The 25,981-nt window shown below is 42.8% G+C and overlaps 1 protein-coding gene across 1 annotated transcript in view; it reads right to left on the reverse strand.

The window, feature by feature from the left end:
• The window catches only part of SLC17A7 (solute carrier family 17 member 7), a 349,008-nt gene that overhangs the window by 42,175 nt on the left and 280,852 nt on the right, over positions 1-25,981 (reverse strand). Inside the window, exon 7 of the mRNA XM_082273561.1 lies at positions 17,802-17,944. Within this exon, the coding sequence (XP_082129687.1) occupies positions 17,802-17,944 (143 nt within the window). The remainder of the gene's footprint in view (positions 1-17,801; positions 17,945-25,981) is intronic.

Consider the following 25,981-nt stretch of genomic DNA (forward strand, 5'->3'; position numbering starts at 1 on the left):
AGCGGGAGGCCCTGATGCCCAGTGCGCATGCCAGACTCCTGGTGGTGGGGAGCTTACAGGCTATGGCTACAGGACGTGTGGTATTGTATAATCATTTCTTTATGGTTTACTGATTCCCATATGCTTGTAGTTGTTACCTGTTTTCCTGCTCTGTGTCTTCTAATGGCGGCTAGAACGCTACTGCGTCCCAGACCGCTGCTCTGGGCTCCTCCCCCGCTCATCTGCCTGGCACTGAGTGGCCATCAGGATCAAGGCTTGGGACATGCGGCGGTCTTCGCATGCACGCACCGCTTGTCAGGACAAGTGTGCCAGAGTGGGCGGAGCCTGCGCGGGTCCTGGGAAAATTTAAACAGCTGTCAAAGCTGTGTATCCTCATGATGTCTGTGGGCTCAGTGGTGGCTTCCCCATGCTCTGTCTGCAGATAACACAGTAAGTCCTCTATTTCCTGGTTCTAGAGGTGGAAGGGAGGGAGGGCAGTGAAGAGAAGGGGGTTGTATTTTACTGAGACTCACCCTCTCCCCATTGCAGGCTGTTCTCTGAAGCTGCAATGGATTCTTCACTGCCTCTGGTGGCCAGTCCCTGCGCAGCACGTAACTCAGTTACCTTAACCCTTGCCTGTCTGCTGATTGGTGTTACCTTAGCCCTGATTGTCTGTTTTTTCTTTTGCTGTGTTCTTTTGCTTTCCTAGGCTTCTTTTTTTTTTCAAAAAAGCCCCTCTAGGTCTGGTCATCGTTCCTCTGCACATGGAGCCAGGGATCAATCACCACCCAAGCATCATCACTCCTCTTCTAGATCCCGTTGTCATAGGTCCAGATCCAGGTCCAGGCACCATGAGGATAATCGTGGCTCATCCAGTCTTCAGCCTGCCCGCCATTCCGGAGAAGTCCTTTTGGGGCTGTGGGTCCCGTGTTACAGAGGGCAGGCCATTATGTAAGATCTGCTACTCCCGGGCCATAAAAAAGAGACAAGGTGGAGTCTCTGGTCAGGCGGATAGTCCAGGAGTCCCTCAGGGATTGGGACCCTAGTCGGGTCTCCGGACAGTTGTCTGAGGCTCCAGGTACCCTTCTAAGGGAAGAATTGGAGCTGGGCCCTTCCCAACCGAGCCGCTACTCGGAGGATTCCTTGGACAGCAAGGATGACCTGGAGGATCAGGGCATGGGTTTTGACTTCGCTATGGTTCCTCCGCTGGTCAAGGCGGTGAAGGAGGCATTGAAATGGGAAGACTTAGTGGAGTCGCCGGCAAAACAAAGAAAATACTTTAAACGCCTCAAGAAGGAGCGTTTATATTTCCCGTTCTTGGAGGAACTGGGAGAAATAATTATGGACGAATAGGGTGGAGTAGAAAGGAAGAACTCCCTTTTATCCAAGATTTCAAGGATGTATCCTTTAAAAAGTGAGAAGGTAAAAAATCTCAAGTCTGCCCCTATGGTCGATGCGGCCTTAATGAGGCTGGTGAAGCATGTCACCTTGCCACTGGAAGACTCTGTGCCCTTCAAAGACGGTCTGCATAGATGAATTGACATGGACCTCAAGAAGATCTACACCTTAGCTGGTATGGCCTGTAAACCTGCCTTGGCCCTAGTGGCAATGTCCAAGGCAATGGAAGCCTGGATGGACAATGTGGACGCCATATTGAGGAGTGTCTCCGAAGAGGCGGCTAGAGTTTCTGTTTTTCAGGAGCTGAGATTGGCGGAGGCTTTTCTGGGGGAGGCCTCTATTGATATCATTCGCCTAGCGGCCCGGGTCATGTTGTCGTCCGTCACGGCAAAGCGTGCCCTTAGGCTGCGCCCCTGGATGGCCCACCCTGCTTCCATGCAGGCATGGTGTAGAATTCCCTTCGAGGGTTCTCCCCTCTTTGGTAACAAGCTGGACAGCACCATCACCCGTGCCATGGGCGGTAAGTCGGGATTCCTCCCCCAAGATCGTCGGTTGTTGGACAGAAGAAGAACTCATGGTTACATAGTTACATAGTTAGTCAGGTTGAAAAAAGACACAAGTCCATCTAGTTCAACCAAAAAAAAAAAAAAAACTGTATTGAAAACCCAACCATACAATCCCATATACAAAATCCTATACCCGCAGTTGATCCAAAGGAAGGCAAAAAAAACCCCCCAGCAAAGCATGATCCAATTTGCTACAGCAGGGGAAAGAAATTCCTTCCTGATCCCCCGAGAGGCAATCGGATATTCAACAGACCAGAAGTTTTCCAAAGGGACACCCTGAGGTGGCCGGGAAGCCACAAAATCTTTTTGATGTTACGCCTGCCCAGGCAGTGCAGGTAGGCACCCACTTACTCCTGTTCTCGCACGTCTGGGAAGCCTCAATCAAAGATCGCTGGACTATCAAAACTGTTTCTCACATTCACATTTGGACATTCAACAGCCCTCCTGTCCTCCGGTTTTTTCCTACAACCCTCCCTCGATCAGAGGAAAAAAGGATAACTCTTCTTTCATACGTGGACTCCCTGGTCGACCAGGGTGCAGTTGTCCCTGTTCCAGCCGAAGAGAAAATTCAGGGTCTTTACTCCCCTCTCTTTATGGTGCTAAAGAAAAACTGCACATTTGAACTCCTTTATCAAGAAGGAAAAGTTCAGGATGGAAACGCTCTTCACGATTCTAAAACAACAAACAAACACAAGGGCGCACCGGCCTAGTGCATTATCCTTTGAGTAGGTTTATTAAAAGAAATAGATTAAAAATACTCACAAACGAGTTCTTGATAAAAACAAAACCAACAAGGTATAAAATCCTCAGCAGCGTGGTCAGGAACTGGTCGTCCCCGAGGCTGTATAGGCTTACGCGTTTCGAGGCGGCGCCTCTTCCTCAGAGCCAGGGGCCTATTGCCTATTGGGGCTGACCCCTGTCTGATCTGACAGACGGGGGAGGGTTATGGCAGGTGATATGCAGGTATCCATATGCAGGTATCCATGTTACAAACAACCATTGGAAATGGTACTATTTGTACTAATATAAAAAAATGCAAAACAGGTGTGCAAAATGTGACAATGAATTAAAGCATTTGTTTACCAATGCTAGAAGTCTGCCAGCAAAATAGGATCATTGGATCACGTTATCATTGGAGTTTGTTATGGACCTCCCAGTGTTAATGAGGAGGCAAAAGTTAAAAAAGCTATAAATAATAAGAAAAGAGCTTTAAAAAAATTAAAAATAAAGAAACACTATCACTGTTTAAATGTTAAGAATATAACAGAATATGTAAAAAGGAAATCAAGAACACAAAAATTCTAAACGAATGACAGATTGCAAAAGATAGGAAAAAACCCTCAAAAATCTTCAAAAATAGTAAAAAGGTCAGGTCTGAGCATGTGGGCCCTTTACAAAATAATCTGGAGTGGGTGACTGGGGACAAAAAAAGGTATACAGTATTTATTAAATATTTCCTCGGCTATGTGTATACAAAGGAGCATAGAGAAGCTTATGTCCATAATGGGGATGGTATTGAGACAGCCCCAAATGATCCACTCAAAAGTTATATGGTCCAGAAATATTTAGACAGAATAAAGGTGGATAAAGCACCTGGACCAGATGTCATCCCTCCAGAGATCCTAAAATAATTGAGCTCTGTCATTTCAAAGCCATCGTTTCTAATTTTAGGGACTCTTTAATGACTGGAATTGTACCGCTGGATGTTGTGCCTATATTTAAAAAGGGATCAAAGTCTTTACCAAGTAACTATAGACCTCTTAGATTACCTTTAGTAGTTGGAAAGATACTGGAGTGTTTAATAAAAGACCACATCGATTGGAGTTCTTGCTGAAAACTAAATATTTTAAGCAACAGACAGCATGGATTTATGAAAGACAGAAGTTGTCAAACTAACCTGATTTCTTTTTATGAGGAGGTAAGTAAAACTTTGATTAGAGGGGTGGCTGTGGAGGAAATAGACTTGGATTTTGCAAAAGCGTTTCCCCACACACATCTAATGTGTAAGATAAAGTCTACAGGCTTGGAAAGATCAGTTTGTAAATGGATAGAAAACTGGCTATAAGACGGAATTCAGAGAGTAGTGGTTAATTATATGCTTATTATATATATATATTATAAGCATATTATTATTATATATATTATTATATATATATATATATATATATATATATATATATATATATATATATATATATATATATATTATTATTATATATATATTTTACAAAAGCCTGGATTATTTCCTAAATGTACATAATATAACTGGGTACTAATATTTATAGGTAAAGTTGATCTAGGTAATATCCAATTGCCTCAGGAAGACATTTTTTCCCCTGCGGTATCAAATTTGATCATGCTTTTCTGGGGTTTTTCGCCTTCCACCGGATCAACTGTGGGTAAAGGATTGTGTATATGGGATTGTAAGATTTTTTTTATCTTTTATTGGTTAAACTAGGTGGACTTGTGTTTTTTTTCAGCCTGACTAACTAACTATGTAACAGTATTGATTATCCCGGAAAGCTGCTGCTTTATCCTGACAAAAGTGGACAACAAATCCTCATTATTCATGTAAGCAGGTGTCCGGGAGAAAGCTAAAATACTTGATAAGGGTAAGGGTTCTGTACCCTTGACAGCCCCAACATCTCAGGGGAATTTGTACCAGGGGGGCTAGGTCTAGAGTCTTCCTGACCTGATAGAGGTACCTATGAACTTTCTCCCCTGTTTTCCCACCTTTATGCTGTTTGGAAGACATATGGCCTGGTGATTTCAACAAGGGAACCTGTACTAAATAGCAGCCCCAATCTGCTGATAGGACACGGTGCAAAATCAACAGTGTGCTGGCTACCCTAGGAGACAACCCAGCTGCTAATGCCCCCTGACAGGTGGCACCATATGTCTCCTATGATGCCTCTCCCAGGGCTGCCATTACTGCTGCTGCCTCTGTGTCTGTTATGAGCATGCAAGACCATGCACCTTTAATATGGATTGGGGGATACCATGTTGATGAGGACAAGTGCCTATTACCTACAACACTGGCCCGTATCTGTGAGGGTCTGCAGCAAGGGGGCTCATAATCCGGAAGCCCCTTTAAAAATAACAGGGGCCATCAAATCTTGCCCTTCCCTCATGGTAACGAGTAAGCAGTAAACAGAACCCCTATTTCTTCACAGAAAAAGTGACGTAGATAAACAAATACATAGTTTTTGAATAATCCTTTATTATGAAAAAAAGGAGCAAAAACATTCCCAGGATATAGATCCACCATCAATTACATTATCCAGTGATGTAGATCCACATCATTCATAATGAATTACTCCTGCTGACCTGCTGAAAGAAAAGAATTGCTGACATGTCTGATCCTGTCATTTCATTAGCTCCGCATGACATCTTCTGGTCCAAAGTGGCAGGGTCTACTGGCTGGCGGATCTCCATGATGTCACTTACCTTTGTTTACTTTAGTGACAGTTGCCAGTGGCCAGGTGATGTCAATTAGCATGAGTAAAGCAACAGGTTTGAACTTGGCGGAGGGTTTTTTTTTCAGTAGGTCAGTGGGTGTCAATAAGTCTGCCCGCCATGGATCTGCAGCTCTTTACGACACGATCAATGGTTTATATACCTTGTGGAATTTTTCTTTTATTACCCCTTAACTACAATACAGGACACTTTCACCCCCTTTCTGCCCAGGCCAATTTTCAGCTTTCAGCGCTGTTGCACTTTGAATGACAATTGCGTGGTCATGCAACACTGTACCCATATGACATTTTTATATATTTTTTTCACAGTTAGAGCTTTCTTTTAGTGGTATTTAATCACCACTGGGTTTTATATTTTTGGTAAAAAAAAAAACTAAAAAAGACCAAAAAGTTTCAGTTTCTGTTATAAAATGTTGCAAATAAAAAATATGTCTTCATATATTTAGGCCAAAATGTATTCTGCTACATTTGTTTTGTGAAAATAACCCAAATCAGTGTTTATTTTTTAGTCTGGTCTGTAGGAAAGTTGTAGAGTCCACAAACTTTTGTACATGCAGTATATCTGAAAATTGATCAATCCTGATATACTGACAACCTATCCCATTTTTGAGACCCAAAAATGCCAGGACAGTACAAATATCCCCCAAATTACCTCTTTTTGAAAAGTAGACAGTCCAAGGTATTTAGTAAGAGGCATATCAAGTTTTTTCAAGCTGTAATGTTTTGTCACAATTTTTTGGAAAATTAAGAAATTAAAAAAAAGCATTTTTTTCAGATTTATTTCTTTTTCTTTACATACTGTCACCAGTGCAGTACAGCATCATTGTATAACTGGTGTGACGGTGACATTGACTGGTAACAGTAAAAATACATTTTTAAATTTTTATCTTTTTTTTAATGTTTTTTCTTTTAACACGCTGTGACAAACGCAATACAGTAACACTGTACTACTCTGGGTAAGTGATTAGGATTTTTTTATTTTTTTATTTTTTTACTTATATGATTGCTTATACCAGTGAACTTCATTGGTATAAGCAATCATTTTTACTGAATGAAACTGATTCATTTAGTGTGTATTGTCATGTAACCTGCTGTGATTGGTTACAGCGATTACATGGTATGGCAGCGAGCCGGTACACTGATCAGTCATCAGCTGTTTTCAATGAACATATGACGTCAAGCCGAAACGATAAATGTCCCACCCTACCGTCAGTTGACAATAGGCTGGGTGGAAAGTGGATATAAGACTTGTCAAAAAAAGTAAGTTTATTTACCTTTCTTTGTGAATGGAAAGGTACCCTCTTCTTGCATTCTTTTTCTTGTACACTGTCTACTGACCTGTGCATCCCTGTACTCTGTATATTACACACTCCTGACCTTCGTACTCTGTAAAATAATTCATATAAAGCAGGCTCTTTTAAGTGATGGCTAATGTAGATATAATGGAAAATAACATACGTACATGTGCCAATAGTGTGCACAGAACAATACACTATTGCTATATAACCAGCAGAAATTTTTCAATGGGAAGCATTCACAGTCCATATACAAAGAGTTAGTTGTGAGTGGAATAAATTAGTGCTCAATAAATTCTGTCGCCCACACCGTGCCTTCTTATTTTGATTCAAGTGCTCCACCTCGTGATAAGACTCATAAATCTGCTCACCAGAAGCCCCAGGTCCCAGGGACCATACAGCCTTACTAGCAATCAGGACACCTAATGTCCTCCTGCCTACACTTGCTTACTAACCAGTGACGTCACTTCCGGTGACTCCGTGGAACGCACGCTGGATGGCTTCTCGGAGCGTTTAGAGAGGGGTGAGCCTATTACATGGTTGAGGAAAGGGGATGCCATTGATAGGCGATCTGAGCTGGTGCCGGTCAGGGCACATTCTATGTAAGCCTAACTATTGATGTGTGTGTCTGGTGGCATTTTAATATTTAATAACACAGTGTTACACTATTATGGGTGTCTCTGTTTTACCTCCATATAATCAACATTGGCCATCTGAGAGGGATTGGAGAGGTGCAGACTCATCCAGGTGTCCTGATTGCTGGTAAGGCTGTATGGTTCCTGGGACCTGGGGCTTCTGGTGAGCAGATGTATGAGTCTTATCACGAGGTGGAGCACTTGAATCAAAATAAGAAGGCACAGTGTGGGTGACAGCATTTATTGAGCACTATTTTATTCCACTCAAGATCACCTCTTTGTATATGGACTGTGAATGCTTCACACTGATTAATTTCCGCTGGTTATATAGCAATAGTGTATTGTTGTATTCACACTATTGGCACATTTGTTATTTTCCATTATATCAACATTAGCCATCACTTAACAGCACCTGCTTTATATGTATTATTTTTGTTTTTAGTGTTTTTCACTTAAAGGGGCAGCAGTTAAGAGAACTCACTATATGGATGAGGCACCCTTCATGGATTATTTATTCGTAGTACTATACACATTCTTGTCCCCTTCTCTCCATGTCTTGTGCTCTTTTGACCACTGCGCCATCTGCTTTACCTACAGTACTTCAGACTCCTGTACTCTGTAAATTATGTACTCATTACCCCTGCTGTCCATGCATTCTGTGTATTACTTACTCCTGACCCCTGCATTTTGTGTTTTATGTATTCTTGCCCCCTTTACTGTGTGCAATTATGCACCCCTGTTCCTTGTACTTTGTGCAATTTGCATCCCTAATCTCTGCACTCTATGCATTATGAACTACTGACCCCTGCGCTCTGTGTCTTAAGCACTACTGACCTCTGTGATCTGTGTGATATGCAGGAGCGTACCGAGGGGTTGGCCAGACCGGCGCCCGCCAGGGGCACATGCCGAGTGGGGGGCGCAAAAACATTGGCAGTGTAGCAGTGATTAGCAGTGTGGCTCCTCCGTTCAGCCTGTGTAGCTCCTCCGTTCAGCCTGCGCCCCCAGCGGCACAAGGCTGTGTGTGTGTTTCATTCTTACATAGCCCAGTGAGTGCAACTCCCCCCCCTCCAGAAATGGGAGAGGCTGCATCTTCTCTGCCTTCTCCCGCCCCCCTCTCTCTCTCCCTGTACCTGCCCGCACACTCAATGCAGCCCCTGCGTGCTGTATGTGAAGGAGATGTGTGGGCGGGAAAGTTTAATTTAAGCAGCTGGCAGCTACATGGTGAATATGGTCCTCTGACTGAGTGAGTAAGATGAGCACTGTGACCGGACTTACTCCTCCCTACTCTCTCACCCTGTCAACCCCCTCTGTCCCTGTCACCCCTCCTCTGTCCCCGTCACACCTCCTCTCTGTCCCTATCACCCCCCTCTCCCTGTCACCCCCTCTCTGTCCCTGTCACCCCCTCTCCCTGTCACCCCCCTCTCTGTCCATGTCAACCCCCTCTGTCCCTGTCACCCCCTCTCACCCTGTCACCCCCCTCTGTCACCCCCCTCTGTTACTGTCACCCCCCTCTCTGTCCCTGTCACCCCCCTCTGTCCCTGTCACCCCCTCTCATCCTGTCAACCCCCCTCTGTCCCTGTCATCCCCTCTCACCCTGTCAACCCCTCTCTGTCCCTGTCACCCCCCTCTGTCCCTTTCACCCCTCCCTCTGTCCCTGTCACCCCTCCCTCTGTCTCTGTCACCCCCCCCCGTCCATGTCACCCACTCCCGCTTTTCCTGTCACCCTGCCACTGTCCCTGTCACCCCCCCTATGTCCCTGTCACCCTCTCTCACTCTCCCTGTCACCCCCTCTCTCTCTCCCTGTCACCTCCTGTCTCTTCCTGTCACCCCTCTGTCCCTGTCACCCCCCTCTATCCCTGTCACCCCCTCTGTCCCTGTAATACCCCCCCCCTCTGTCCCTGTCATCCGCCCTCTGTCCCTGTCACCCCCCTCTGTCCCTGTCACCTCCTGTCTCTCCCTGTCACCCCCTCTGTCCCTGTCACCTCCTATCTCTCCCTGTCACCTCCCCCCTCTGTCCCTGTCAACCCCCCCTCTGTCCCAGTCATCCCCCACTGTCCCTGTCACCCCCCGTTCCTGTCACCCTCCCTCTGTCCCTGTCACCTCCCCGTCCCTGTCACCCCCCCCTCTGTCCCTGTCACCCCCTCTCACTCTCCCTGTCACCCCCTCTCTCTCTCTCTCACCCCCTCTCTCATTCTCCCTGTCACCCCCTCTATTTCTCTCTCTGTCTCCCTTTCCTTCTCTCTCTCCGTTTCACCCCCTCTCTTTCTCCCTGTCACCCTCTCTCTATCTCTCTCTCCCTGTCACCCCCTCTCTATCTCTCTCTCCCTGTCACCCTCTCTCTCTCCCTGTCACCCCCCACTCTCTCTCCATTTCACCCCCCCTCTCTCTCCCTGTCACACCCTCTCTCTCTCTCCCTGTCACCCCCCTCTCTCCCTCCATGTCAACCCTTTCCTCTCTCCCTGTCACCCCCTTTCCCTCTCTCCATGTCAGACCCTCTCTCTCCATGTCAGCCCCCTCTCTCTCCATGTCAGCCCCCTCTCTCTCCCTGTCACCCCCTTCCCCTCTCTCTGTGTCAGCCCCCTCTCTCTCCCTGTCAGCCCCCTTTTCCCTCTCTCAATGTCAGCCCCCCTCTCTCTCCCTGTCATCCCCTTCCCTCTCTCTCGGTCACCCCCTCTCTCTCCCTGTCACCCCCTTCCCTCTCTCTGTCACCCCCCCCTCTCTGTCACCCCCTCTCTCTGTCAATCCCCCCTTGTCTCTCTCTGTCAAACCCTCTCTCTCTCTCTCTGTGTTTTTTTTTTTATAATACTCTGATGCAGTACGTAAGGATGATTTGGAAATTATATTTACACAGGTAATAAACTGGCCAGAGAACCGAAGAGAAAAGATGCTTATCAGGTCATTTATTACAAATGGAGCAATGTTAGCAGTGATGTTTTATAGTATGTCTGGCTGAAAAGACACAAGTCCATCTAGTTTAACCAACAGATATATTGCAACACGGGGGCCGTTAGCTCTAGCGTTAGATGTGTTTTTCAAGGCATTCAAATCAGTCAGAACTTTGGTTTTAGGGCATGGCAGCCCATTTTTATTAAAAGGCATAAGGAAAGTCCATAACACATAGGGTTTCCCATGCAGGGGTTCTTCTCCAGTCAACAAATGATAAACAGAAAATGCTAGCCCACCTGGCTCTTAAGCTCTCATTCAGCTTTTCATTAGCAGTACCTCTGCTCGTTATGCTAGTCCCCAGACCATAAATTCTCCAAAGTTGGCAGCTTCACTCTGGCCTTAGTCCTCAGGCCGTCACCTGTCTCTTACAGACACACGTGCTCTGGCTGCCACCTTCAGCCTCTGACTCCTAGAGACCTCCTTTCTCTCTTGGGATTCCCTCCCCTCCATTATAAGGACTGTGTGCACTTGAGCACACACCCTGCTGGTCATTCACAAAACATGGACACAGGGTTGGAGATTGTAACAGAACCAACACCCACACTGTGCTTGGGAGCCTCCGTCAGTATACGGCTTCCTTCAGTCTTGAACATAGATATCAAATATTCCAGCCGCCCCCATACAAAGCTAGCCAACAACTTAGCTTGTACTAGAACCCTCTCCTTTATTGAACAGTTGCACATAATTTATATACAGCATGGACATCCCCTTCCTGATCAGATTACCACACACAGGTCAGGGGTTGCCTGATTACATTATCATATGCAGATGAAATTGTATAAAAAATAGAATTAACCTGAACTAATTATCTAGCCATCTGGACAGAAACAATATGTGAGTTCAATAGCAATTAACAATGGGACAGACAGGCTTAACAGAATACACATCACACATCAATACACAGACAAAAGGAGGAGCCTGCCAGTGACAGATTGTCTGTCTCTGACTTTGAAGTACAATAAACATTATCATAAGTGTAAACACAGAACCCATTTGAAGCAATCCAAACCATATTCTCAGTGTCCATTAAGTATTTTTCTTTCATTCCCAGTGACGGTGAGTACCACCACAGAGATTCCGTCCCACCCAAGACACTATGGAATCTCCAAACTACAGAGCACCATCCAGGAATACCAAAACCTGGAGAAAGCTGCAAAAGCAGTTTTCTCCACTGCCCATTTATGCTCTGTAGTCTTGTTCGGAGCCAATGTGCACACCCTGTGTGTCCTTTAAATTACAATTTTACTGTGACAGAGTCTCGACCTGTCACAATATATATATTTATATATATATATATATATATATATATATATATACTGAAAAAAATTATAAACGCAACACTTTTGTTTTTGCCCCCTTTTTTCGTGAGCTGAACGCAAAGATCTAAGACTTTTTCTATGTACACAAAAGGCCTATTTTTCTCAAATCTGTCTAAATCTGTGTTAGTGAGCACTTCTCCTTTGCTGAGATAATCCATCCACCTCACAGGTGTAGTATATCAAGATGCTGATTAGATATCATGATTATTGCACAGGTGTGCCTTAGGCTGACCATAATAAAAGCTACTCAAAGGCCCCTTTCACACGGATTTCCGATCAGGTCCTGTCAGTTTTTCAGGGGGACCTGATCGGATGCTCCTTGCAGCCCTATATAGCAGCAGGTGTCAGCGAAGATATCTCTGCTGACACCCACTGCTATCCGATCCGATCCTGTCCGTGAGGATCAGATTGGACTGGATTGGTCGAAAATGGACAGGCAGTCCGTTTTCACCTGATTTCCCATAGAGGAGTGCAGGGATCTGACGGGTCCATCTCTGCAAAGCAAGCGGAGACGGAGCTGTCATTCGCCTGCTAGGTGGATCAATCTCCGCTGAGAAAAATGGAGTCCGCCGGGCGGAAAGCCAGTGCGGAAGGACCCTAAAATGTGTAGTTTTACTGTATTGAGGGGGGGTCCAGGGGGGGTCCCAAAACCAGTCAGTATCTGGTGTGACCACTATTTGCCTCAACACATCTCCTTCGCATAGAGTTGTTCAGCATGTTGATTGTGGCCTGTTGAATGTTGGTCCACTCCTCTTCAATGAACAAATATCAAATAGTGCTGCTCCAGAAAAAACGGCAAAAAGTGCTAATAATTCAACAATAATCACATCAAAAATTAATTGCATCAAATATTAATAAATAATGTGAAGAAATAGTCCATGAATTTCAAAAAAGTGCTAGCACTAAAAATATTAATCAATAATGTAAAGAAATAATCCAAAAAGTGCAAAAAAGTGGAAGGTGCTAGCAATAAAAATATTATTAATAAATACCATGAAAAATATTACAATAATATGCAAAAAGTAGTCCATAAAATCTCAGTAGGTGATATTTCAGTTCAAAAATCCATAAAGTGCAAAGTGATCTGTGCTTCTCCACCACCCCTATGGATGAGACTCTAACCTTACTATCTGACCACTGTTTCACCAGCAGGTCAGATAAAGCAGTTCCCCATGTGGGAATATATCCAATCAGGTGTAGATCTCTGGTTTAAATCCTTCAGATCCCTCTCAAGGAAAAGAGTCCATATACAAGGCTGAAAGGAAGAAATCTAGTGCTCTCTGTCATTTAGGAATCACCATGCAGTTTAATTAAATCAATGTATATTCACAAAATAGGCAGAAGCAGCTGGGCAGGTTTTACAGATATTCAATGGCTACCATGGCCACAGTTTTAAATAGATTAACAAACTCCACCCCCTATACGCGTTAGGTCGGTATTGACTTCTACAGTAGGGTTGGAGCAGCTGTGCGGGCTTTTTATAGACATTACAGACACTCCTCTTCAATGGCTGTGCAAAGTTGCTAGATATTGGCAGGACCTGGAACACGCTGTCGTATACGCCGATCTAGAGCATCTCAAACATGCTCAATGGGTGACATGTCCAGTGAGTATGCTGTCCATGCAAGAACTGGGATGTTTTCAGCTTCCAGGAATTGTGTACAGATCCTTGCAACATGGGGCCGTGCATTATCATGCTGCAACATGAGGTGATGGTCGTGGATGACGCAACAATGGGCCTCAGGATCTCATTATGGTACTGTACATTCAAAATGCCATCAATAAAATGCACCTGTGTTCGTTGTCCATAACATATGCCTGCCCATACTATAATGCCACCGCCACCATGGGCCACTCGATCCACGATGTTAACATCAGCAAACCGCTCACCCACATGACGCCATACACACTATCTGCCATCTGCCCTGTACAGTGAAAACTGGGATTTATCCATGAAGAGAACCCCTCTCCAAAGTGCCAGACGCAATCGAATGTGAGCATTTGCCCACTCGAGTCGGGTACGATGACGAACTGCAGTCAGGTCGAGACCCTGATGAGGACGACTAGCATGCAGATGAGCTTCCCTGAGATGGTTTCTGACAGTTTGTGCAGAAATTCTTTGGTTATGCAAACCGATTGTTGCAGCAGCTGTCCGGGTGGCTGGTCTCAGACGATCTTGGAGGTGAAGATGCTGCATGTGGAGCTTCTGGCCTGTTGTGGTTACACGTGGTCTGCGATTGTGAGGCCAGTTAGATGTACTGCCAAATTCTCTGAAAAGCCTTTGGAGATGGCTTATGGTAGAGAAATGAACATTCAATTCATGGGCAACAGCTCTGGTGGATATTCCTGCAGTCAGCATGCCAATTGCACGCTCCCTCAAAACTTGGGACATCTGTGGCATTGTGCTATGTGATAAAACTGCACATTTTACAGTGGCCTTTTATTGTGTCCAGCCTAAGGCACACCTGTGCAATAATCATTCTGTCTAATCAGCATCGTAATATGCCACACCTGTGAGGTGGATGGATTATCTCAGCAAAGGAGAAGTGCTCACTAACACAGATTTAGACAGATTTGTGAACAATATTTGAGAGAAATAGGCCTTTTGTGTACATAGAAAAAGTCTTAGATCTTTGAGTTCAGCTCATGAAAAATGGGGGCAAAAACAAAAGCGTTGCATTTATAATTTTGTTCAGTGTATATATACAGTATCTCACAAAAGTGAGGTACACCCCTCACATTTTTGCAAATAACTTATTATATCTTTTCATGCGACAACACTGAAGAAATTACAATTTGCTACAATGTAAAGTAATGAGTGTACAGCTTGTATAAATTTGCTGTCCCCTCAAAATAACTCAGTACACAGCCATTAATGTCTAAACCGCTGGCAACAAAAGTGAGTACACCCCTAAATGAAAATGTCCAAATTGGGCCCAAAGTGTCAATATTTTGTGTGGCAACCATTATTTTCAAGCACTGCCTGAACCCTCTTTGGCATAGAGTTTACTAGAGCTTCAGGTTTCCACTGGAGTCCTCTTCCACTCCTCCATGACGACATCATAGAGCTGGTGGATGTTAGAGACCTTGCGTTCCTCCGCCTTCCATTTGAGGTGTCCAACAGATGCTCAATATTCATTAGGTCTGGAGACATGCTTGGCCAGTCCATCACATTTACCCTCAGCTTCTTTAGCAAGGCAGTGGTCCTCTTGGAGGTGTGTTTGGTGTCGTTATCATGTTGGAATACTGCCCTGCGGCCCATTCCCTGAAAGGAGGGGATTATGCTCTGCTTCAGTATGTCACAGTAAGTGTTGGTATTCATGGTTCCCTCAATGAACTGTAGCTCCCCAGTGCTGGCAACACTAATGCAGCCCCAGACTATGACACTCCCACCACCATGCTTGACTGTAGGCAAGACACACTTGTCCTTGTACTCCTCACCTGGTTGCCGCCACACATGCTTGACACCATCTGAACCAAATAAGTTTATCTTGGTCTCATCAGACCACAGGTCATGGTTCCAGTAATCCATGTCCTTAGTTGCTTGTCTTCAGCAAACTGTTTGCAGGCTTTCGACTATAGCAAGGCCTGTTCTGAATGGAACCTGTCCTGTTAAACAGCTGTATGGTCTTGGTCACCGTGCCGCAGTTCAGTTTCAGGGTCTGGGCAATCTTCTAATAGCCTAGGCCATCTTTATGTAGAGCAACAATTCTTTTTTCCAGATCCTCATAGAGTTCATTGCCATAAGGTGCCATGTTGAACTTCCAGTGACCAGTATGAGAGAGTGAGAGCGATGACAACAAATTTAACACACCTGCTCCCCATTCACACCTGAGACACTGTAACACTAATGAGTCACATGACACAAGGGAGGGAAATGTCCTATATTGGCCCAATTTGGACATTTTCACTTAGGGGTGTACTCACTTTTGTTGCCAGCAGTTTAGACATTAATGGCTGTTAGTTGAGATATTTTAGTATCCAGTTATATTATGTGTAGCTAGGAAAAAATCCAGTCCTTTCTTAAAACAATCTACTGAGCTGTCCAGAACCAGAGAGAATAAATTCAGTTCCTCCAATTTTTCCTCATAGCTGAGCTCCCCCATGCCTCTTATCAGTTTGGTTGCTCTTCTCTGTACTTTCTCCAGTTCCCCAATATCCTTTTTCTGAACTGGTGCCCAAAACTGAAATATATATTCCAGATGAGGTCTTACTAATGATTTCTACAGGAATACAATTATATATTTCTCTCTCTGCAGTCTATACCTGCAGAGAGAGAAAGATACCTCTTTCTCTCTATCTCTTAAAACAAGAAAGGATTTTGCTCACTTTGGAAACTGCAGCTTGGCATTGCATGCTATTATTAAGCTTATGATCTACCAGAACCCCCATATCCTTCTCCATCATTGACTCTCAAGTGGATAACTTTGCATTTGTATGCATGATGCATAGTATGTATGATGCATGCTCCCAAGTTGATAACTTTGCATTTATCATCATTAAACCTCATTTGCCATACAGCTGCCCAATGAAACAGTGCTTTGAGGTTGGCTTGTAAGTTAGAGACATCCTGTAAGGATGTTATTCCACTGCATAGCTGGGCGTCTTCTGCAAAGACTGAAATGGTACTTTTAATCCCAGACCCTATATAATTTATAAAGAAATTAAAAAGTAAGGGACCCAACACTGAGCCTTGGGGTACACCACTGACAACCTTAGACCATTCAGAGTAAGAATCATTAACCACTACTCTCTGAATTCTGTCTTTTAGCCAGTTTTCTATCAATTTCCAAACTGACCTTTCCAAGCCTGTAGACTTTACCTTACACATTGCCCTGTGTGGGGAACTGTGTCAAACGCTTTGGCAGAATCTAAATATACTACATCCACAGCCACCCCTCTGTCCAAGGTTTTACTTACCTCCTCATAAAAAGAAATAAGACTCGTTTTGACAACTTCTGTCATTCATGAATCCATGCTGTCTGTTACTTAAAATATTTTTTTCCAGCAAGAACTTTTACTGGTTTTTATTAAACTCTCCAGTATCTTCCCAACTATAGAAGTTAAACTAACAGGTCTATAGTTACTTGGTAAAGATGTTGATCCTTTTTAAATATTGGCACCACATCGGCCTTATGCCAATCCAGTGGAACTATTCCTGTCAATAAAGAGTCCCTAAAAAGTAGAAACAATGGCTTTGAAATTACAGAGCTCAATTCTTTTAGGATGAGTGAGTGTATGCCATCCAGTCCAGGTGCCTTTTTCACCTTTATTTTGTCTAAATATTTCTCAACCATATCACTTTTGAGCCATTGTGGATTTTTTGGGGCTGTGTCAATACCATCCTCATTATGGACATGAGCTCCCCCCTGCTCCTTTGTATACACAGAGCTGAAAAAGGAACTAAATAAATATGCCTTATCTTTGTCTTCAGTCACCCACTCTAGAATTTTTTTTTGTAAATTTTGTAAAGTAAATAGTAAAAAGGTCTTTGTAAAGACCTATTTACTATTAATATATTTGAAGAATTTTTGTAGAATTATTTAAACTCACCTGGAAAAAGAAATACTAAGAATCTACAGATTTACTATTAAATATAAAAGGATTGACTTTCTCTTGGCAGAGCATTTCTACAGCCTTGACCATAGTATAGTTCTGATAGAAAAATTTAAGGAGCAGAGGGAGAGGGAAGAATGGGAATTAACTTATACACAAACTGAGAAGTTGACGTTAAAGCACATGGATGGGTTAAATCTATAACAACCAAGAAAACTTAAGTGCAGGGACAGAGGTACAGGTTTCTTTTACCCGAGGAAGAGGTGGCACCAGGATGCACTATGGGGAAAAGGCAAGCTGGCGGAGGCAGTGTGTCTTAAATGATTTGACAACTTGGTGTTAGATAATACAGCATGCCTTCAGAGGTCTAGTGGTTATTTTGGTGGCTAAATGGACCTACTCAATATTAGGTGGTTGCAATGTTATGGCTGATTGGGGTATATAATTATGGTTTTATATGTTATTTGCAGAAAAGCATACCTGAAGAAGAAAGAGTTTTCAATAATTTGTACCGAAAACTATATTCAGTTAGCCATATGAAAGGTATTGTCTACCATTGCTACTACTACCTATGACTAACAAAATACAACACTTTACCGCTAGAATTATAGAAAAAGAAAATTTAGCTCACCATCAATGGGTTCATGAAACCTGTGCTCTCTCCAATACTCTCCTCAATGTACCTTCTCTCTTCTTCTGATATTGTGGGATGTTGTGCTGGACTCTCATAGGAGACAAGAATCCAGAACATGTACCAGAAAATACCAAAGCTCCCTGGGGATAAGAAAATGCTTTTTTTAAATGGCTATTTATTTAATATGGTAGTTGGACATTTACAAAAGAGGTACTAAGACATACAGGTTGGTATACTAACAGCTTATAGACCTATGCACGCTGCAGTTTTTTTCCAGTTCTACTTTTATCTTGTAATAATGATAGACCATCAAGAAATGAAGAAAGGAAAAAAAAATCTGGGAAATAGACATTTTTTCCTAACGGCAGCCTGTCAAAATTGTCTTGCTGACAATTATCTATGAATATTTGCTTGGGGTGATACTGCATATAGCCGCATGAAGAAGCAGTTAACCAACCTAATCACAAAGAAAACACAGATCCATAAATAACAGTCCTTTCCAAAGGCCTTACATTTTGCCCAACCACCAAATTGGATCATTTACAGTTATTGTCTGATATGGAGGAATTCTTCAGGAGTCTAAGACTCAAAGAATAATTTCACAGTAATGAAAGGAATCCTAGGACAATGGAATGTGACACAATAGAACAGCAACTTTACACCTCCACAAGGACGCAACCCCAAAATGGACACCTATATCCACCCAGTAAAATACCATTTTATACAATCTTTCACCATGGGAGTCAAGGGCTATACATGATTTATGCAATAATCAGGCCATCACCATCAAACCAGCGGATAAAAGGGAACAGTTGTTGTGATGGATACAAACCAATACTGTAAATACAAGTGGCAAATGGTACCTACTATAAAAAAATGTAAGATCAGACCCATGATTTTACTAAATAATTAAAAGTTCACAATAAACATTACCAGCCCACCTACATAGTTACATAGTTTGTGAGGTTGAAAAAAGACATCAGTCCATCCATTTCAACCTATGATGTGTGTTTGCTGTTAACCATACATTGTATACCCCTGTATGTTGTGGTCTTTAAGGTGCCCATCTAATAGTTTTTTGAAACTATCGATGCTCCCTGCTGATACTAGTGCTTGTGGAAGAGAATTCCACATTCTTACTGCTCTGACAGTGAAGAACCCCTTACGTATTTTAAGGTTAAACCATTTTTCCTCTAGTTTTAGTGAGTGGCCACGTGTCTTATTGTATTCCCTTTCTCTGAAAAGTTTGTTCCTTATGCTAGGGTCATCACCAGTACAGTATTTGTACATTGATATCATATCCCCCCTCAAGCGTCTCTTCTCCAGAGAGAATAAGTTCAGTGCTTGTAGTCTTTCCTCATAGCTGATGTCCTCCATTCCCCTAATTATTTTTGTTACTCTTCTCTGGACTCTCTCCAGTTCCAGCACATCCTTCCTGAGGACCGGTGCCCAGAACTGGACAGCATACTCCAGATGTGGCCAGACCAGAGTCTTGTAGAGTGGGAGAATAATTCCTTTATTTCTGGAGTGAATCCCCTTTTTTTTACATGCCAGTATTTTGTTAGCTTTGCTTGCAGCGGCTTGGCATTGCATGCCACTGTCAAGCCTGTTGTCCACTAGTACCCCCAGGTCCTTTTCTATCTTAGATTCATCCAGAGGTTTCCCCCCTAGTGAGTAACTTGCTTTTGTGTTTCTGACGCCCAAGTGCATTTACATTTTTCACCATTAAACCTCATCTGCCATGTAGTAGCCCACCCCATTATTTTGTTCAGGTCAGCTTGCAAGGTTTCCACATCCTTCATCCTGCATATAAGATATTGGCATGCTTAGTTTAGTATCATCCGCAAATACCGAGATTGTGCTAGATATCCCCTCCTCTAGATCATTTATGAATAAATTAAACAGGATTGGTCCCAGGACAGAACCTTGGGGGACCTCACTTTCCACACCCTCCCCATTTATTACCACCCTCTGGACTCTCCCCTGGAGCCAGTTCTCTATCCAGGTACTCACCTTATGGTCCATCCCTCCCTCCCCTAGTTTGTACAGTAAGCGTTTGTGGGGAACTGTGTCAAATGCCTTTTCAAAGTCCAGATACACCACATCCACAGGCTTTCCTTTATCTAGATGGCAGCTCACTTCATCGTAGAAGGTTAATAGATTGGTCTGGCAAGAACGATTTTTCATGAAACCATGCTGATTACTACTAATACCGTTTTCATTACTAAAGTCTTGTAAGTAGTCCCTTAACATCCCCTCCAAAATCTTGCAGACTACAGATGTTAGGCTGACCGGCCTATAGTTACCCGAGATATATCTCAGCCCTTTTTTAAATATTGGTACCACGTTGGCTTTTTTCCAATCAGCTGGCACCATACCCATCTGTAGACTATCCTTAAAGATCAACTTACTACTTACAGAAGACTGTAGACTATCCTTAAAGATCAACTTACTACTTACAGAACTTATCAGTGTGATTCCAAGTAATCCAGAAATCGGGAATTTCTACACGCTGCTCAAGATTCAGTAAATGCAGGTAGACCCATCATAACAGGTATGAATACACTAGCTGAAAAAATATCAGGCCTCGTAGAAAAAAATGTTAAAACTGTTAGTCACGAATACTGCAATTTTCCTGCAAGACACAACAGATTTTCTAAACAAGCTCAACAATATACAATTGCCCCCAAATACACTTCTAGTCACTATGTAAGTAAAATCTCTGTACAGTAACATCCCTCACAAGGATGGGTTGGCTGCACATCACAGATTCTTATCATCCTTACCAAACCCCAAATACACTGCTGAGGATGTGATACAGCTCATTGAATTTATTCTTACACACAATGACTTCGTATTTAATAATGAAATCTATTTTCGGTGTATGGGTACTGCTATGGGATGTAAAATAGAACCCCAATATGCAAACTTATTTATGGCTAATCTGGAGGACAAATTCCTGAACCTCATCCAACAAAATCCATACAAATACTATCATTATATCGATGATATTTTCATCATATGGACAGAAGATGAAGAAAATCAAAATAGTTTTACTCATTGATCAACACTTTTCACCCATCAATCAAACTAAAAATGGATTATTCAAACACACATGTCAACTTCCTAGACAGTAGACATCACAGTATATATCAGGGATAACAATCTTTACACTATGATATACAGGATACCTACTGACAGAAGCAACTATCTCCAGAGCTCCAGTTTTCACCCCCAATACACTAAATGGGCTATCATACACAGCAGGCCATCAGAAACCACTGAATATGCTCAGACCCAGAACACAGAGATAAGCATCTCAGAACACTAGCAGACTACTTCCATAAGGTTACCTAGACAAAACCATTAACAACAACATAAACACTGCCTTGAAAATCCAAAGAGAAAGTCTACTTTAATACAGAGAGAAAAAAACAAATAACCACGTACCTCTAATAACCACATACAATCCAGCACTAGAAGGGATAAGAAAGATAATCAAAGATTTACTACCCATCATCACAGAGAATGAAGCTCTGAAAGAAATATTCCAATAACTCCGAATATTGACATTCAGACAGCCACCCAACCTCAGACATAAAGTAGGAAACTTCATTCTGATTATGAAGTCACAAATAATGTAAGCAAACCCTGTAATAAAAAAAGCTGCAAACTGTGAAACCAAATCAATCCATCTTAAAGTGTCACACACACAAAAGAGACCTTCAATATCCCACAACTACACCTCCAGTAATGTAATTTACCTCCTCCAAAAGATGATGCAAAATGATGCAAAAGATGTAGCAAAAGATGTTATCGAAACAGGACAGAAGTTATGAACAAGGATGAATTTGCACAGACACACCATCAAGGAACATAAAGAAGATGAGTTCTGCACACCTGTGGGACATTACTTGAACCGGAACACACAATGGAAGACTTCAGTGTCTGAGCTCTTAAAGGAAATTTCAAAACTATTTAGGAAAGGTAAACTTTTGAAAAGAATGATAATTCTATTTAACACAAAAGATAACGGCCCAAATTTAGATATGGGTTTCCATTTTATTATACAACAGTTTTAAGACCCTCCTCTGTGACTGTTATGCAGCCCCCCACCAGTCTATAGCTCATCTTCTGTCTTATCTCATTAACTTTGCTAGTTTTATTACCATTGCCATGTGCATTGTTTGTGTGTTTGGGTTTTTTTTTTTCCTTTCTCTCAGATTGTCTTTTTTTACATTTTACTAAAACTTTTGTGAATTAGTACTGCTCGGACCTTGAAGAAGGAAGCATACCCCAAAAGCATGTCCTGAAAAATTGTATGTTGGTGAAAAAAAAAAGTATTCTTGACAGTACTCAATTGTTTCTATCGATACATGGAAGTTTATATAGGTAGGGTTGTTAGAACATTGAAAGCTGGCCACAAAAAAAAGCTACACAGATCCAACCCAGAATACAATTTTATACAGTGCCTGGAAAAGAATTCATACCCCTTGAAATTTTCCACATTTTATCATGTTACAACCAAAAACATAAATGTATTTTATGTAATAGACACAAAGTGGCACATAATTGTGAATTGGAAGGAATATATAAAAGTCGGAAGTGACGAAGCACATCGATGAGTAACTGTACAGCAGCCTGAACAGCAGAGAGATTGTGCAATGCTCCTCGGATGATCTGTATGCCAGCGTGGAGGGGGTGAGATCAAAAGGGGTTCAGATCACTTATCTATGACATAAGTGTAATGCCTGTAATATTGTTTTATCATGTGAGTGTACTGGAAGCTTTTAATAAACACTAGTTGGTGTAACTGTATTACACTAGTGGAGCCTTTTTTTTACATGCACCCCCACGGAATGTTAAGTATTACAAGAGGGGTGGAAGAGCAGATAGGCTGATTAACCACTTCCTGCCCGCCATATAGCAGAATGATGGCCGCAAAGTGGTTAGGTTATCCTGACTGGGCGTCACATGACGTCCAACAGGATAGGCCACTCACGTGCACCCACGAGGGCGAGCAGAGCGGCGATCGGTGGTGCGGTGTGTCACTCTGACACACTGAATCTCCGATCCTGGTAAAGAGTCTATGACGTAGGCTTTTTACCATGTGATCAGCTGTGCTCAATCACAGCTGATCACATGGTAACCAGTGCAGACCCATCAGGGATGTCCACTAGAGCCCTACAAGGGATGCCAACCCATGCCACTAGAAATGCCAACACTAGGCCTCCAGGAGTGCCAATCAGTGCTTATTAGGGATGGCTATCAGTGCCCGTTAGTAATGCCTGTCAGTGCCTCATAATCAGTGCTGTCTGTTAGTGCCATCTATCAGTGCCCATCACTGCTACCCATCAGTGCCCATCAGTTCCACCTATCATTGCCCATCAGTGCCGCTTTATCAGTGCCCATCAGTGCCACCTATAAGTGCCCATCAGTGCTCCCTATCAGTGCCCATCAGTGCCCATCAGTGCTGCATATCAGTGCCTATCAGGTCTGCATATCAGTGCCGCCTATCAGTCCCCTTCAGTGTTGCATATTAGTGCCTCATCATCAGTGTCCATCAGTGCCACCTCATCAGTGCCTATCAGTGTGGCCTCATCAGTGCAGCCTAATCAGTGCTCAGTGCAGAAGAAAACGTACTTATTTACAAAATTTTATAACAAAAATGAAGAAAAACTTTTTTTTTTCAAAATTTATTTGTTTAGCAAAAAAGAAAAAACCCAGTGGTGATCAAATACCACCAAAAGAAAGCTCTTTTTGTGCGGAAAAAAAATGATAAAAATTTACTTTGGGTACAGTGTTGCATGGCCACCCAATTTAAAATGTGACAGCGCTAAAAGATGAAAATTGGCCTGGGCAGGAAGGGGGTGAAGGTGCCCTGTATTGAAGTGGTTAAAGGATCTGTTATTAACATATTCAACTTAAGCGCATTTGCCTAACCATGAGAATGGGAGGCATTATTTTCTGGTGAGTTTCCATCCGATGGGAGTGGGGACACACAACGGTGGTGGAGTTTGTGGTGATTTTCTTTATCGAGGTGTCACTGGATTCACTATTCTCTGGACTTCTGGACTTTATGGACTTTACACTTATCTAGCACTAGATTTATAGGACAAGTATCACTTGTTCACATTGTGTATTTGTTCATGCTATATTTTTTTTCTTTTATCACAGACAAAGTATCAGGGTGTTGATTGCCTTTAAATATTCAATTAGTTTGTTTGCGCTACTGGTGATATACAAAGGTATGTGGATTTGTCATGGTCACAGGATTGGATTTCACTATTTTTTTCTATTGAGTTTTACACTTTAAGTAGCAGCATTTTTAGTTATTGTGACTCACTTTTATATTTGTTTGAGCACGGGGGTTCACCATTTCAATTTTGAAAATGATAATTGTTTTTCAACATTCTTTAACAAATAAATATCTGGAAAGTGTGGCGTGGATTTGTATTCAGCCCCCCCCCCCCCCCCAGTCAATACTTTGTAGAACCATCTTTCGCTGCAATTACAGCTGAAAGTCTTTTTGGGGATGTCTCTACCAGCTTTGCACATCTAGAGAGTGACATTTTTGCCCATTCCTCTTTGCAAAATAGCTCAAGCTCTGTCAGATTGGATGGAGAGCATCTGTGAACAGCAATTTTCAAGCCTTGCCACATAATCTCAATTTGATTTAGGTCTGTGCTTTAACTGGGCCATTCTAACACATGGATATGCTTTAAACTAAACCATTCCATTGCAGCTCTGGCTGTATGTTTAGGATTGTTGTCCTGCTGGAAGGTGAACCTCCACCCCAGTCTCAAGTCTTTTGCAGACTCTAACAGGTTTTCTTCTAAGATTGCCCTGTATTTGGCGCCATCCATCTTCCCATCAGCTTCCTTGTCCCTGCTGAAGGAAAGCATCCCCACAACATAATGCTGCCATGCTGCCACCACCATGTTTCACGGTGGTAATAGTGTGTTAAGGGTGATGTGTAGTGTTAGTTTTCTGCCACACATAGCATTTTGTTTTTAGGCCAATATTTACATTTTTGGCCTCATCTGACCAGAGCAACTTCTTCCACATCTGAGCTGTGGATCTCTGCAGCTCCTCCAGAGTTACCATGGGCCTCTTGGCTGTATCTCTGATTAATGCTCTCCTTGCCTGGCCTGTCAGTTTAGGTTGTTGGCCATGTCTTGGTAGGTTTGCAGTTGAGCCGTACTCTTTTTTTTTGGATTATGGATTGAACAGTGCTCCATGAAATGTTCAAAACTTGGGAGATTTTTTTACAACCTAACCCTGCTTTAACTAATTGCTGACTGTATGCAATACATATACGGCAGCAAGGTGGCTCTCCTGCGCAGGATCATGTACCTAGTATGTGATCTACGTGCCGGGCGCAAAAAATAGGAGGTAATTAAATACCACTAAAAGAGAGCTCTATTTGATGGAAAAAAGGACATACATTTTTTTTGGGGTACAGTGTTGCATGACTGCGCAATTGTCAAAGTAACGCAGTGCCATATAGCAAAAAATGGCCTGGTCATGAAGGGGGTAAAACTTTCTGGAGGTTAAGTGGTTAAACTTCTCCACAACTTTATTCCTGGTCTGTCAGGTGTATTCCTTGGCTTTCATGATACTGTTTGTTCTTTAACAAACCTCTGAGGGCTTCACAGAACACCTGTATATAAAACTAAAGCCCCGTCCAGGGCTGTCGTGTCTGTTGAAAACTGCAAAAGACTGCACACGAATTTTGTCGGCCAACAACAGCCGACTGCAGAAGTGATGTCATGTGATGGTTAACTTTCCGTGTGTTTTTTCTTCTCTGAGCATGCCCAGAGAAAAGCAAATCTGCTGATTGTCGGCCGAATTCTGTACTGACTGGCGAACAATCGGCCGTTCTAGTGTTGGCCAACAAAAATTTTAATGCCTACACGACAGATTCTTTTCGGCCGAAAGTGCACTGTCGGCTGTCGGAAGCATCATACTAACAAGCCTACAATCGGCCGATCGGTCGTCGGCCGAATATTTACGGCCGACAATCGGTACGTGTGTACGGGGCTTTAGATTAAATTACACACAGGTGGACTCTATTTACTAATTAGGTGACTTCTAAAGGCAATTGGCTCCAATAGATTTTAGTTAGGGGTATTAAAGTAAATGGAGCTGAATACAAATGCACGCCACATTTTTCA

The sequence above is a fragment of the Pelophylax lessonae genome (genome assembly GCF_965119305.1).
Source record: "Pelophylax lessonae genome assembly, chromosome: 12".
Classification (NCBI taxonomy): Eukaryota; Metazoa; Chordata; class Amphibia; order Anura; family Ranidae; genus Pelophylax; species Pelophylax lessonae.